Source organism: Haliotis rufescens, unplaced genomic scaffold, assembly GCF_023055435.1.
Source record: "Haliotis rufescens isolate VD_foot unplaced genomic scaffold, xgHalRufe1.0.p SCAF_4, whole genome shotgun sequence".
NCBI lineage: Eukaryota > Metazoa > Mollusca > Gastropoda > Lepetellida > Haliotidae > Haliotis > Haliotis rufescens.
The window spans coordinates 62,132,439-62,149,008 of NW_025964112.1; the positions used below are offsets into that span (position 1 = coordinate 62,132,439).

General features: G+C 39.5%; 1 protein-coding gene across 3 annotated transcripts; it reads left to right on the top strand.

Moving 5' to 3' along the window:
* The first annotated feature begins 1,645 nt into the window (after nt 1–1,645).
* On the top strand, nt 1,646–15,627 carry LOC124116784 (ankyrin repeat domain-containing protein 7-like). Of its 3 annotated transcripts, none has more exons than XM_046478294.2 (9): nt 1,646–1,759; nt 2,811–2,863; nt 3,847–4,048; nt 5,539–5,636; nt 6,524–6,647; nt 7,659–7,859; nt 8,700–8,818; nt 9,403–9,517; nt 10,789–15,627. In XM_046478294.2, the coding sequence occupies exons 2-9, from the start codon at nt 2,843–2,845 to the stop codon at nt 11,088–11,090; spliced, it is 1,182 nt and encodes a 393-aa protein (XP_046334250.2). In that variant the 5' UTR covers nt 1,646–1,759; nt 2,811–2,842; the 3' UTR covers nt 11,091–15,627. The 3 variants fall into 3 exon arrangements, with proteins under 3 accessions (XP_046334250.2, XP_046334251.2, XP_046334252.2); XM_046478295.2 differs by having other exon boundaries at nt 1,660–1,763; XM_046478296.2 differs by having other exon boundaries at nt 1,660–1,759; nt 3,837–4,048.
* Nucleotides 15,628–16,570: the final 943 nt, after the last annotated feature.

A 16,570-nucleotide genomic window follows, 5' to 3' on the forward strand; every position in this document is an offset into this window, starting at 1 on the left:
TGACTGACAGCTGTTGTAGCTATAGACAGGATGACTGGATCCATGTTCTGACTGACAGCTGTTGTAGCTATAGACAGGATGACTGGATCCAAGTTCTGACTGACAGCTGCTGTAGCTATGGACAGGATGACTGGATCCATAATCAGACAGCTGCTGTAGCTATAGACAGGATGACTGGATCCATGTTCTGACTGACAGCTGTTATAGCTATAGACAGGATGACTGGAACCATATTCAGACAGCTGCTGTAGCTATAGACCAGATGACAGGATCCAAGTTCTGACTGACAGCTGCTGTAGCTATAGACCAGATGACTGGATCCATGTTCTGACAGCTGTTGTAGCTATAGACAGGATGACTGGATCCAAGTTCTGACTGACAGCTGCTGTAGCTATGGACAGGATGACTGGATCCATATTCAGACAGCTGCTGTAGCTATAGACAGGATGACTGGATCCATGTTCTGACTGACAGCTGTTTTACCTATGGACAGGATGACTGGATCCATGTTCTGACTGACAGCTGTTGTACCTATGGACAGGATGACTGGATCCAAGTTCTGACTGACAGCTGTTGTACCTATGGACAGGATGACTGGATCCATATTCAGACAGCTGCTGTAGCTATAGACAGGATGACTCGATCCATGTTCTGACTGACAGCTGCTGTAGCTATAGACAGGATGACGGGAACCAAAGAATTATGGTTTACTGAAAGAAGCGGCAGTAAAATACAAAATTATAGTCTTCACTTTTGTTTTGTTGCGAACAGGCCGATATCATATATTCACAAGGTTTCTGCTTTCAATGTGAGTAAAACTATTACCATATAAGCCACAAAGAATAGTATTCACTAGAAATCTTCAAAATATTTGCCAGACAGACAACCTTCCATTCCTTCCATTCAACAGATAGTTGTACAAACATGTTAATGACAAATGATTCGGTGCTTGTAATATTGTGAACGTGCATGTTGATGGAGAACTGGCTCTTGGCGGAATCAAGGACAAAATCGACATCACTGTCCCGGAACGTTTTTTGCACAACATATAAACAATATACAACAATTACACAATGAGCGGAATACCTGTCTGACAACACAAACACAGCGATTAGCTGACCTTCCAGTTCAGGCATACACGAGGTGAGCGGACCTCAGCTCAACCTCAAGACGTTTCCTGCGAGCGGCACATCCTGCTCGAGGAATACCAAAGTGACTAACAGTGTATTGCTAACACGAACAACGAATGGACAGACAAAGAGACAATGACAGTAATTAACGGGAAGTGATATGGTAGCCCAGGTTGGCTGACAGTCAATATACAATGAAATGGTGAGGATTAACAACGGGGATTAGCGTCTTATTAATAATGGCAATTAAGTTATGGAGACATATTCATGTCATGCCTACAGGGCAATTAGCCTTGGAATCAAATGTTCTTCAGACAATGGTTGTCCCAAATCAGTCGCTATGACAATATCAAGATGTAACAAGCAAAACTTGACAGTGAAGACAGACATACAAGTTTACATGCCTTTCAAAGACTTCAATTTGAAACGCACATAAAATCTTATCCAAACTCATTCCGGTTTCAGTTACGCAACCCTTTTCATTCATCTGGTTTGGGTTTAGGTTGCGTTTACTTGTACGAAACCGGTTTCAGAATGCAGATGTCCGAAGCGGCAGACGGGAACACCTACGAATTTCTGTGAATCATTGTCACCCTGTACATGCATGCCTGCCATTGACAGATCACCACGTGAGTATGTCGTCTCGCTTCTCTATCACACAGTCATCAGCAAGTGTAATTACACCCGATGTGAACCGCGATTGTAAGTTTTGATGAAAAAAAACCCAAATCGGACGCTGTGAAAAGATTCCTGTTTTAGGCGAACTGTCAAGCTTTCAAGAGCTATGACGTGACTGACAGTTGTCATTATGATGTTATTGTATTTCTCTGTGAACGATGTAATTGCCGACGTGATTGTCCACTTATTTACTCAATCGCTGCCTCTTGACAGTGCTTTTGTTTGTTGCAATCTTCAATTACCTTATATGGATATTTGCACGTCTGAAATGACGCATATGAGCTAAATATAGACATCCACCGACGACGTAAACAATGGTAAAGGGGTTCCCCCAACTCTGAAATCAACAATTTATCCTAATTAACTAAATATTTGCCCAAATATTCCCTACAGTCTATATGGATTTCTTTTGATTTAAAAAGATCTAATCATGCTAATTTGGCCATGTTTATGTATTATCAGTGTCAATATTAAGTAAGGATAAGAATTTATGGATGAACAACTTCTTTATTACAACTAAGAGCGACGTTTCGGTGTAGGTTCTAACATTGTTATCAAGCAAGTGAACCTACACCAAAACGTCGCTCTTAAATGTAATAAAGAAGTTGTTCATCCATAAATTCTTATCCTTACTTAGTATTCCAACTTCTAAATGCCTATCAAAGAAGTGTCAATATTGCTGATTAGTCCATTGTTTTCATTTCAGTGTAGGGAACATATTTTTCAGGAATGAAGTTTTTGTAGCTCTTTTAGAAAGATATTCCAGTACAAGATCAATGTCATATTAAATGCAGAGGTCTTCAGTTACTCTTTTATTAATTTTAATTATTATCAATAGGTATACATCTCATCAGTGTGATGCAGGGATAGACACCATTGGTCATTTGTAACTACTTTCACAGGTTATTTTGGACTAGTTGCTCATGTAACATACATGTATCTAGATTTTGGGAGGAAACTATACTAGTGCCTCTAAATGACCACTTTCTCTCTGTGTTGCAGATGCCCCTTCTGGAATAGCTAGCTCATGAACAATGGTTGATTTAGGAAACTTTGTAAGTATTAATTCTACGAAAGTATCAAATTTGTTTGTTTTGTCAGTTAAGGGCTGTGATGGGTAACTCGGGTACTCGGTTCAGGTGGGTACTGAGTAGGACCTGGGTACCCACAGGACTGACTACCCGGACCCATGATGAGTCATGTGATATATTGTTTAATGACAAACATTATATCTGGAACTTCATGGTTACACTACAAGTCACTAATGTTCCCATTACTTTCTGACTATGCATTCCTTCCTTCTGACTTTTATATGGTTGAATAATGATCAGGTTTCAGTCAACTTTAGTGTATGCATGACCAGATCATTTTATAGTGTACCTAAATACTTTGTGCCAGGGGTCTGGTCAAACAATTCCCAATTGCACATTTTGTACCCATCTCTTGAGAACTACAGCGGGTACCCAGGTAGGGTCGGGTAATAGGGGGTTGGGTACTGGGTAGTAAATTTGGACTCGTCGTCCTAGCCCTACATGAATTGACATGATTAATTCTTTGAATGAGTTGTGTTTCTTGCAAATATGTTTTGACCCAAAAAGTTATGCAGTTAACAGAATGTGCATTTTTTGAAGTAATTCACTCACAGTTTATAGTTCCCTTCTCTGTTAAAGATACATTACGTAGCTGTGGGTTTGAACCCAGATTCACCCAGTTATGACAACTGCTTGGCAATAACACATCCATTCTCTCCATGAGCCAAACTCGCTCGCTCCCTCCCTCACGATATATATATGTTATGATTCAGTCATGATTTGTTATTACAGTGAGTGTGAGTGAGATGGGTTTAACGCTGCTTTTAACAGTATTCCAGTTATATCACAGCGTGTCAGCTTAATGTGGGAGGAAAGCCCGAAGTGATGCAGCTCTCACTTCGGTGAAACCCATGAGCACGGGTATGGTGCTGACAAACCTAGAAACATAATCGGGGCAAACTTATTACCACATCCTTCAACACATCATTATGTCCAGTATTAAACAGTTACAGAACCGACTCCCTCCCTCCTTTCTGCTCCAAGATGAAGACGAGGCATTGTCAGCGGCTTCTAAAGGAATCAATGGCGAGTTTGTCGAGCTCCCGGCAAAGGAAGAAGACACCATATTCAAAGCTGTCCGACTTAACGATGTCAACAAGATGAGCATGATGCTGCGACACGGAACTGATGTCAACATGGTTCACATCGGTCAGTAGTAACAAGGATCTTTCGTACCATGTCAGGGGGATCAGACAGAGATCTCTTGTCATGGGTCACATGTTACAGTCTGCTTTGTTCGAATCTTATGGTCGATACATCTTGTGTTTTGGGGTCTTGTCTGTCAAATATGGCTAAAGGGCAAGTAAAGTCAACACAGCAAATTTGCAGATTTTAATACTTTATGACATACTTAATCACAAATGCTTGACCAAAATTTAGTTTGAAAAACGGAATAGTGTAAAACAAGGGATCTGGAAATATTTTTTGGCCTATCAGACTTTTGCATTTTGGCCACGCCCACCTCATATCTGAGGTGCTGGATGTTCATGCATTAATAAAAGAATAAAGTCGTGTCACTTTCATAATATATATACATGATATACATGTATATACAATTAATTAGCAATTCAATGACACATTGATCTAATATATACAATTTCAACCTTTTGGGATGTTGGTTTTACTAACTAGGCTATTGAACGGTTTCCACTGTATAGCTGTTGGTTGCGTCTAGCCTTCCAGCGTCGCATCGTCGTTGTTGGGTCAAAGTCCGTCAATCTTTGTCCACGAAGCGATATACACATAAATCTGTCCAGTGTCTCCGTCATTAATCTACATCTCAGTAGGTTTTGAGGTTTATGAGGTTTTGTTTTGAAAATCCCCTTTCACATTCTATACTGGACACTGGCAGTCCACAACTGATCTCCATGAAACAGACAATAAAAAAATTTAAAAATCCCCTTTGGGGAGGTTGGAACGGGTTCCCAGTGTTTGACGGGCTGTGCAGTTTCAACGATCAGACCGGCACTCAGTCTGCATGGTTTATTGGGAATCTTCCTACTTGTCCAGCACCTATTGTTAGAGGAACAAAACCCTCCAACCATGGTAATTGGTAATTAAGACAATAGGGACATGCACATACACTGTACTGAGTGAAACCTTTTACAATATATATCAATGAGTGAGGGAAATATTAATGATATGATTTAGGCTATTAGTATTAAAGGAATTACACTTACAGACAAGAAACAGTATTCCACTGGCAAATGTGCCGATTTCTAAGAGGACTTGGTTCTAACTTGTTTGTTTTTTCCAAATACAAGTTAATGATTAAGACCGGACTTCAAACTTCCTTTCACTGGACATGTTTCACCATTAACTATGGGCAGCCATTCTCTGAAAAAATATAAAGTTGAAATAAAGGACAAAAGTACACAATAATAGTCAAATGTTATGAATAAAGAATGAATGTTACAAGTAAAGGTCATTATTTACATACAAATAATGAACTCAAAATATAAAACGATACCAATGAACAACAAAAGACGTCATATTTCAAGAAAGAACAATGTGTACTAAAGTCAGTCAGTCAGTGCACAAAAAGGACACTGAACTGCTAGAAGACAATGTTGACAATAAAGAATGCCATGATGATCATCACCATCATCATTCATGTAGATTGTGTTGCTGTACTGCAGGTGAGGCGTGCATAGTGAAGAGTCCCTCCCTGTTCCGCAACATCCAGATGAAGAGGTACTGCCCGCTCCACGTGGCCGTGCTGCACTCCAACATGGAGGTGAGGACTCTGCCTAGGAGAGGAAAATGTTTCAGTGTTAACAATACATCACAGCTTTGTGTGCACTACATTCATCCAATGCCTGTGAATACATGGACATGGGCCTATATGCTGTGTTATTCACTATAACGAATCAAGCAACAGTCTTTTTCCAACACGACCAGGGAGCGCTCAGTCTACATTGCACAGCAATGTTTCTCGTGTGAAATAGTGTTCCATAGTCTTGTGAATTTTTTCACAGAGTAGGTGCATTTGACTTCCATGATTTATGCACAACCTTATTTCATTAGCTGACCAAAACTAGACATGTCACCACGATGCCACATTCAAGGGTGATGGAGGAACATACTTACTAGCAATGTTATTGGCAATGTGTGTAGAGTGAAATCTTAATGACTCTTTAACTCCATTAACTTGTAGTATTTATTTGAATTATGGTCCTGGCACTATGGACTTATATTGTTTTTATTTAGATGTTTGTAGAACTATGGCTCTTTAATTATGGCAAACTGTGATAGAACTTTCCGATGACAGCTTGTGCTAAAACCTCATGAGTCCATGAGCCAGGACATGTCCCTTGGACTCATTATTATGAGATGTTACTCTGAACATTTGAACTGTTATTAATTAAGATAGCTTTAAACATGTATACTCAGGCTACACAAGTCCAGATCCATTGTTTGAAAAGGGAGGGGTCCAAAATATCAAAATCCTCTCTCAGATAATTTTACTGCCAACAACATACTACGTTTGGTTTTCAAAAGGGTGGCGTCTGGACCCCCCTCTTGATCCCCCTTCTGGATCCACCTATGCTACAGACTTTTCTACTTTTGAAGGTAACATTAAACTAATCATGGATGCATAATACCTATATTTTGTTGCATCAGACAATCAAAGTTCTGTGTTCCCATGGCGCTGACCTGAACATAAAGGATGGAAACGACCGGACCCCCATCTACCTCGCCTCCGCTGCCGCCAGACTGGATGTTGTTAAATACCTCATAGACAAAGGTTGGTGGGGACTGTAGGCTGTTGACTGTACACTTTGTTGTACCCGGGGGGATTCTGGGTTAGAACTGATCCCTACCTGGTCTGGTTTTAAGAGGCACCAAAATGGATTAGGTGGTCAGACTTGTTGACTTGGTCAATTGTGTTTCATCGTACCCCGATGGTATGGATCATTGCTCACATTATCAATCACTGAATTGCCTGGTCCAGACTTGTTTATTACCCTGCCTACAGGCTGCCATCATATAGCTGGAATATTGCTGAGTGTATTAGAGGTAGGAGACCTGTCCAGGAGTTGAGCAACCAAGTGAGTGAGTGAGTATGGTTTTACGCAACTTTTAGAAATATTCCAGCAATATCGCGGTAGGGGACACCAGAAATGGGCTTCACACATTGTACCCATGTGGGGAATAAAACCCGGGTCTTCGGAGTGATGAGCGAGCGCTTTAACCATGAGGCTATCCAACCACCTGTCAGCTTTTGTAGCAACAGACCTGATGATATGATTAATGTTCAGACTGTCAGCAGTTGTTCAGACATTTTAGTACTTGTGAGAGTCAGTTATCAGAAGCTGGAGATCTCTTAATTTTGTATTAGTGCAATAATCTTAAATGACGACAATAAACCCCTTTTATTACCTACGAGGGCAAACATATCAGTGTTTATAAAAATCATTTGTGCCGGAGGGTCATATAACGTCACGAGACAACAGTCTATTGTTGACGTCCTTCAAATCTTATTGTGACGTGAGGTCAGAATGATGTCACACTACAAACAATGTCCTAGCTGATTGTTGACATCATTCGACGAATTGTGGTTGCTTTGCTGATGCGACTTGCTGTCCTTATGGGTAAACACTAAATTTGTCTCTGTATGTAGACGTCTTTTTTGGTAATAAATAGAACATTGTATTTGCTCTCGCTTGGGAAATACCGGAATCTAGACACTCGTGTCGTAAGCATAGTATGACATGAACACTCCTATAATATCCTCTATTTCACCTGATGTGACCAGGTGTGGATTTGGATTGTCAGACCAGCAGCAAGCGGTGTGCTCTCACGGAGGCCGTGTGCCTGAATCGCCTGAATCTGGTGGATGCCCTGATCAAGGCAGGGGCGGACCTAGAGCTGGAGGACATCAAGGGCACAACAGCACTGGGGCACGCCGTGATGCAGCTCAGGGTCAGTATCAAGGTCGTCAACCGACTAGTGGAAGGTACGAGCTTAATGATCTTCTTTGTTTACATTCAAGGGTTTTAAAAGGATTCAGGATTGAAAAGTTTTCAGGGATTAAGTTTTCAAACTCCACATTGATTTATGATTCTACCATGATAAAATCTGGAATTGAATATTTTCTAAACTGAGGTTTTGCAGTCATCAACTAAATCATGGTCTAACATTTTCATTACTTGAACAGGATGTAGGACTTGAAAATGTCATGTGACAGCACGTTAAGAAGTGTTCATTAGTAAGTGCTTCTATCATGACAAAAGTTGTTATCATCATGAACTGAAGGTCCATTTCAATGGCCAAGTTACATTTCCAGTAGCCAGAGGCTAGCATTATGTTTTGACACTTATTCACATCCTGATAGGATGGACAGAGACTAAGTAGTGTGCTGTCATTGCTCCTCGGGTGTGGCAGGGACCAACTGTGCTTGTTGTCTCCGATAACAGGAATTCACAATTGCATTTAAAATGTCAATCTCTCAGAGGTATGACCTCCTTTCCAACCAACTCGTCGCTACGATCCAAAGACATTATGCTTATCTCAACAACACAAGCTGTAACGACTTATGGAAAAAGATCCTTCAAATATGCAGCAGCTTCATTGTGGAATGACCTACCACTGGAAATATAACAATGCTAAAAACATTCCTTTTTCGACAGGCTTTCCCCTAAACTGTTTCTTGACTCGGACTCTTCCAACAAGCGCGCAGAGCATACTTTATTGTATGAATGTTATTATTATTGTAGTGACAATGAGACTGCCTGTATCTACAGATTGCAGATTATCATTAAGGGGTTAAGTTCACCATATTGTATTATTTTTTCAGCGGGCTGTGACGTCAATAGGAGAACGCAGAAAGGTGCAACTCCCCTCATGTTTGCAGTCAGCTTGAAGAAGCTGGACAAGATCAAAGCCTTGATAAAGGCTGGCGCTGATGTTAATGCAGTGAGTAGCAAGACAGGGCAGTCGATCTTTGCAAAAGTTTAGAAATCTGTTCACATTTAAATTGAAGAGGGCAATAATAGGGCACTTAATAGTGATTGAGTGAGTATGATATTAAGCCGTTTTAGCAATATTCCAGCAATATCATGGTGAGGGACACCAGAAATGGGCTTCACACATTGTACACATGTGGGGAATCAAACCTGGGTCTTCAGCGTGATGAGCGAACACTTTGACCACTAAGCTCCACTGCCATGGTGAAGGGGATACTTCTTTTTATGTGGTACTTGCAAACAGTTTTATAGTTTTACTATTGTCTTGGTAGACAAATATCTGATCAACAAATAATTAATAATGTTGTCTTCAATAGTGCCATGAAACACAATATAACATATAGAGGTTAGTTTTGTTCATCCCACTTCTGTGATGTGGCAAAAAGTGTGGAGTATCTGTTCCTGTAATGAAATTATTCCTTTGTACTATTTATTCTCATTGAACAGTTTTTACAAACCTTTTCCATGATACATTTACACTGGCAATATTTGTTCACCATTCAACATTTTCATCCAAGTTCCTCCATGTTCCAGGTAGACAGCGGTTGTGTAACACCATTTCACCTGGCTACCAATGATGGACAGAGTGTAAATATTGCCAAACTCCTCCTTCAAAATGGTGCTCACCCAGATCTGAAGGATAGATTTGGTAAGTTCTATACAGTCATATAAAACAGCTAATTCAATATATAAATGACCCATGAAGGTCTGGATTAGAAAAGGTCTTCAGTAACCCATGCTTGCCGTAAAAGGTGACTATGCTTGACGTAAGAGGCGGTAACGGGATCAGGTGGTCAGGCTCGCTGACTTGGTTTGATGCATATTATCTTATTCCAATTGTGTAGATCGATGCTCATGACATCAATCACTTGATTGTCTGGTCCAGACTTGATTATTCACAGAATGTGCCCTTAAGTTGTTGTGGATATTTTGTACACCTGTTGTTTCTCCTCCATGGCATCTGCACCCAACATTAAATACCAACAAAGGAATATCTGTGTTCTGCGTGGGTATTCTTTTGTTAAAAAATAGATACTCTCCGAATAGAGGTGGTAAAGAAATCAAATTAAATCATAAAATCATTAAATCACATCTGATTGGCTAAGGAACCCAGGAATCCTTCATTTAGATTAGCTGGTCAAAGGTGGCTCAGGGTTCTGTAACCAGGATATTTTGATATATACATCTTGATATATATATTTCGAATACTAACATGTTATGAAATTCTGTAACTCAGAATTTCATATTGATTTTGTTATTGGAAATGTATAACAAAGGATAACAAGGACCTCTGAGTATAGCTCATAAATAATTCTATTCCAAGGTGTTTTCACAGCTGCAACTACTGGAACAAAGAGACATGACTCTTTTCATTTTTGGCACTGGTAAAAATAGAGAAAGACAAAGAGAACAAAGAATTAGGATTATAGTATTTTGTTAGTTGTCAGAGTTTGGAGAGTCAGTTCGAGATCCCCACTGACCTGAGAGGTCCTCTCTAAAGGGTCCTCAATTCAAAGTGATACGTTCAGATTCAAACTGGAACACTACTGTGCTTTCATTACATCATCTGGCTGTGTGTTGTGTTATTCTGGAGATATTAGCAGGCAACAAGAACATGTCTGAGGACTATTGTGTGACATATTCATTCTATAATAATGGAATTGAATGACAACCCTGAGGTATGATTTGAGTGAGCTACATCACCCCTGGACGAGAGTATAGTAAAATCATTTTACTTGGGGGTGGAAGGCTAACATCCAACCGCACGTGCTCCGGGTAATAGTTCTCATGGTGGTGTCCACAGATCTTTACTCAGGAAGGTATCATGTCGGGGCAAAGAGTAACTAGCAACATGGACATATGACAAATACTTGTAAAGAGAATACAAACTAATCTCCTGTCGATGTTGTTCCTGTGCAGGTAGAACGCCTCTAGACAATGCTGTGGCTCAGGGCAAGCTCCGAGTGCTGCAGCTGCTGCTGATGGCTGACTGTGACAGAAGCTACAGCCTCCTCACCAGTGAAGCTGTCCAGATGCTGTGTGACCGGGTCCCTGTGTTCCGGGACTGGCTCTACAAGGAGATGTACAACCCGAAAAGTCTGAAACGACTTTGTAGAGGAAGTTTACGTCACTCGCTCACACTGAAGGGGCTGACAACCATAGATGAACTTCCATTACCTCAAACACTGAAAGACTTCCTCTTGGTCAGATATTATGATTGAACTGTTACTCAACGTGTTCACTACTCTGTATGTGGACAGTACAGAGTTGGAATCAAACGGGCAGGGTAGAAAAGAAAGAAACAACGGGTATATTATTTTGACTTGACAAGGAAATATTGAAAGCAAATACTACTCCTTCAAATACTGACTTGTAACGTTCTTCTTTCCAAACCTTTTGATATTTGCATCAATTGCACATGAGGTGAGGTGAAATTGAGTTAAATGTTGCATTCAAGATTATTGCACTTATTGCCGGTTTTATTGTGCTATCCCACTGAGATACCATGCCACAGTTTAACATGGATACCCCACTCAGGCACAGTATACTGATTCCAAGCTGACCAGTCCTTGTTTAATCCCCTTAATGCCAAGCACCTGGCAGGGAAACAACAAGTACCATCTTTTAACGTCATTGGTATGATGCAGTCAGGGTTCGAACCACCGATCTTCTTTCCATGCAGACACTGTGTCTGTGTCTGTGTCTGTGTCTGTGTCATGCATCAGTTAGAGATTAGCTTGACCATGACAAACCATCCTGTAAGTGAGTTCAAACAAAAACATCCAAAGTATATAAATTTGAATGCAAAACATTTAGTGAATGCAGTAAAAAACAATAACATATCAAAATTGCATGAGTTATGGCCCTTTGAAGGTACTTTCAATCAAGTGTGAACGGAAGTTGATTGTTGAAACATGCCCACACACACATACATGCACACACATACACATGCACTTACATACAGTCACATATATGCACACACATGCACACACACATTCAAATGCACACAAACAAACGGATACACACACACACGTTTGCATCTTCTGAAATATCATGAACAAGAACAATGGATGGTATCATAGCAAGTTATGGGCTGAGCACCCATGACAAAATGTCCAAACAAACAAACAGAAGGTAAAACTGCAAGAGTTACTTGCCTTTGTGGAAAATTTTGGTCAACATATGCTTCATTCTGCATTACTTAGGTCTTGTACTTTTGCTTTGTACCTGTTGAATTTTGTGGTGTAATTTCCTTATGATGTTGCGTTGTGAAGCATTTATGTTTTGTTTTGACATCTCAGTGTGAATGTTGAGTCAGGTCATAAGAAGATGTTTTGTTTTGACATCTCAGTGTGATGAATGTTGAGTCAGGTCATAAGATGTTTTGTTTTGACATCTCAGTGTGAATGTTGAGTCAGGTTATAAGAAGATGTTTTGTTTTGACATCTCAGTGTGATGAGGTCTTGATATGATATGTTTTGCAATGCAGTCACCCGTCGATTTACTGTGAAGTATGCATGATTTTTTTAGGAAATAATCTTGAATGAATTTTCTATGTATGTTTTTTTACACAAACACCATAGAATTTTGTGGCTCAATTTCTTTTAAGTCATGCGGGTTTGAAGCTGTTTCTGGTGGGTTAGCTTTAAGTTAAATATCTAGATTTTTCTGTTTAATTTAGAAAGGATTTTAGGATTCATTGATGGATTAATATACCGGAGACAAGATGATCAAAGACTGGAGATTCATAAGTGTCTTTCCACTGTCCAGAAGGACTACGCTGAACAGAGTGGTGCTCATTGCAAGTCTGGGTTCAGATGCTGTGCCTTTATGAAACCTTGTGTCTGTGTACCCAGGGCTTTCATTCACTACTAGATTGATATGCAATAGAGTAAGTGATTGAGTATGATTTTACGCTGCTTTTAGCAATATTCCAGCAATATCATGGCGGGGGACCCCAGAAATGGGCTTCACACATTGTACCCCTGTTTGGAATCGGGTCATCAGCATGACAAGCGAATGCTTCAACCACTAGGCTACCCAACTGCCCAAATATGCAATAGAAGATTTTATGTTCTCGTTAGTGGACAATGTGTTGCACAACTGCAATCCCAATTGCTAGAATTATCAATTGTCTGGAGATTAGTTCCTTTTAAAATGTCAGTTGTGGAATGTAGGCTAATGTAAGAAACTGATATGTTTGGGTAGTGGGCGCCATTTCTCATTTGCTCTCAGTCATATTTCCAGATCTGATGTTGTTTTCATGATATGGTATAAACAATATATGCAATTCAGTGCAGACAGTTATGTATATTAGAAACAGTTTCTGACTTGTAATTTTCCTTTTGATTTGTTATTATATATCAATAGAGAGGGTATAAAAAGAGCTTTCATTTGATATGTATCATGTCTATGTGTCACAATATCAAAGACAGTTATGTTTTGAAATATGACCAATAGTGCATGGGAAATGGTTGCCATCACAAAAGTGATATCTTTGGATGATTTTAAACATGGGTGCCAACATTCTTCCTACTATGTTCTTAAACCTTTAATTTGTTACATCAGTAGGGCCTGTGCGGTAATCCTAGATCATATACAAAATGTTTGGAGTAAACTCTGTTTACTGGTCAGGATGAGCAGGTTGCGAGGCACTGGCAGCTGAAGGCAATCTGTTTGCTCAAATGGACAGCGTGAATACTTTATAGAATGTATAACTTCATGTCATGTATTGTGGGAAACTATTTTTCAACAAAGCTACTTGATTGTGATTTACTGACCGAAAAATGATCCCAATTTTGTCTTTCATTGGCTGCATTGTGTTACTGGTTTCCTTGTCAGATTCCTGGTTAGAAATGTAAATATGTTGAGTAGTTTTGAATTGATATTAGGAAGCAAATTTTTAAAAATGACACATATTGCCTGGGACAGTGCAAAGGCATTTGACAAAATGGCACTCCCTGTGAACAACAGCTAAAAATAGTATCTGAAACACAAATAATAACTGTCACATGATGAAGCTGTTATAGCAGAATGAAGCCTCGTATCTTATTGCAGCACATGATACATTCATCTGATTCATGTTTTGTTTGTTATATATGGCTTGCCATGACAGATACCTATAGTAATATGAACAACTCGGGTGTTCCTTAACTTCTTTTGAGTAGTATATCTCAGTTTAATATTGGAGTAGGTGATACAGGTGATTTACGGTAACCACTTTGGTGAAACGCACAAGTACTAGTTCGGTAAAGAATCAGGTCAAACATGGGATGAGCAGATCTTGAAACCATGCGCACATGTATATGAAATATACTACTCAACTTTTGACGGGGTTAACGAGATGTCATTCTGATTAAAAAAACACATGACATGAGAATCAGTTTTGAGTATCATGGGAAAATAAAGATATCCCTATCAAAGGTGGAGTAGCATACTATGCAATAATGTAGCTGATTTTGTTGTCCTTGCACAACTTGTGCACCTTTATGTGATTACTTTTTAAGGGAGACTGAATCTGTTTGGTCTTGTCGACAGTTCATTGAAGCTGTAAGACATAAGTTGATTTAGTTGCTAGATGTCCCTACTCAATCTCATTCAAATCAGATCAAGTGCACAGAGCGTACTTTACTGTGAATGTTGGTGCGATATGAGTGTATATATTATTGTTATTATTATGTTAGTGCTCACTACCACAACACATAGATCAGAGGACAACCCATTACAGGTCACGTCAGAACGACCTTTCATCCGACCAATCAGAGCATTGCTTACAAGATCACAAAATGTGTTTTCTAGTCATGCGACCTTGTAACGGTTAACGAGACATGCCGGATGACATAAAATCGTCTTTCCCTTGCTTCAATGGGATAAACATTTGAAATTGAAGAGACTTTTCATAGCTCAGGGGAAGTACTGCCATACAATCTTGGCCATCTATAAGACATCTATTAGACATTCAAGACATTTTGTTTGTTAATTTTTCAAATTTTGTCCAAATATTTTTTCAAAGTGTAGTCCGGAATGGAAGTCGCCAGTTTCGAAACTAGTGAAATAAAGCTTGAGGAAGCTGTTTTCTGATTGACTTATCAACTTCCTGTCAGCCATTTCATTGGTCAGTCAAAGTTCGCGAAAAGTTGTTCTGCCATAACCTGTAAAATGGGATGTCCTCAGATCTTTTCGTAGCAGTAGCAAGCACTAAGATCTGATTTTAATGAGATTAGTCTGTACTTAACTTTGTACTGTCTGTACTGCATATTGAAGTACACTTACAGCTTGATGGATGTTTTGACAGGACCCCTGTGCGGAGTGCTCACAGAAATACCACCTCACCAGTTATCCTGTTATTAAATGTAAGCGAGTTTGGTTTAACGCCACCCTGAACTGTATTTCAGGTATATCCTGGCGTGTCAGCTTGGTGTGGGAGGGAAGTGATGCAGGATGTTTATCAATTTGATGAAACCCACCAGCACTGGTGTGCTGACAAACCTAGAATAGAAATAATCAGGCAAACGGGGATCAAACCCATGACCATAGGTTTCTGGATTGCCTAAATATAGCACCTTACACGACTGTATATAAATGATGTTGTTATGTATTTGTTATATAATAACTGTTTTAGTGTACATTGCTTATGAGAATGTAGAATGTAAAGACAATATTTTTATTATTGTATTTCAGTATCCAAACATGTAGTAACTTGCAAAAATACCATTTAGTTACTGTAATCCAACAATAAACCAGAGTATTTTCAATTGACCATGTTTCATCATATTTGTCATCTTCCCCAGGCAAGGGCATTAAGTGACTTAAATATTAGTAAAATTATGATTGTCCTCACAGTGACCGAACATACAATGTTGTTCACTCAGAAACTCATGTATCAAGATTTATTGTCCTACAGTAAATTGAGTTTGAGCAATAAACAAACATTTCTTCAGGCCATGACCTTGACCCTTGTTATGACAGTGACAAAAAAAGACAAACTTAAAAGCCTCCCCATTTACACTTGGCTGCTAAATTGTTAACAAAGAAGTACTGGTATGTAAGTCTTTTATTTGGTATTTCAACTCGATTTATCAAGATAACACTGGAAATTATACACATTTTCTGGGTTGTTTACTGAATCTCCATGAAAATACGGGGTAGAATACGTCTTCAGCAACCCATGCTTGCCGTTAAAGGCGACTATGCTTGTCGTAAAAGGCGACTAACGGGATCGGGTGGTCAGGCTTGCTGACTTGGTTGATGCATATCATCGTATCAAAATTGCTTGGATAGATGTCAATCACTGGATTGTCTGGTCCAGACTTGATTATTTACAAACAGCCGTCATAAAGAAGGAATATTGCTGTGTGCAGCGTTAAACTACAAACAAACTACTGAATCTCCATGCCACTTCTAAAGTATACTGGAGTTTCTTCCCCAGTTGAGTGACTGAACACAAGTGTATATAACCCGTAACAGCCTAGCACAGATAACATCTCTGACCAGTGAGGTGTAAATTCTCATGACTTGACAAGCACATGTGTATGCCCCTCCTGTAAAATAGGGGGGAGGTGTGCTGAATTGCAAGCCTCTGGTTAGACATGCTCTTGTGTCTGTAGTAAAAGAGGCAAAGAATCCCCCAGTCATGCCAGGTATAAATATGCTGTCAATAGAAGAGATTGATGTAACCTTGACACACATATACAAGACACTG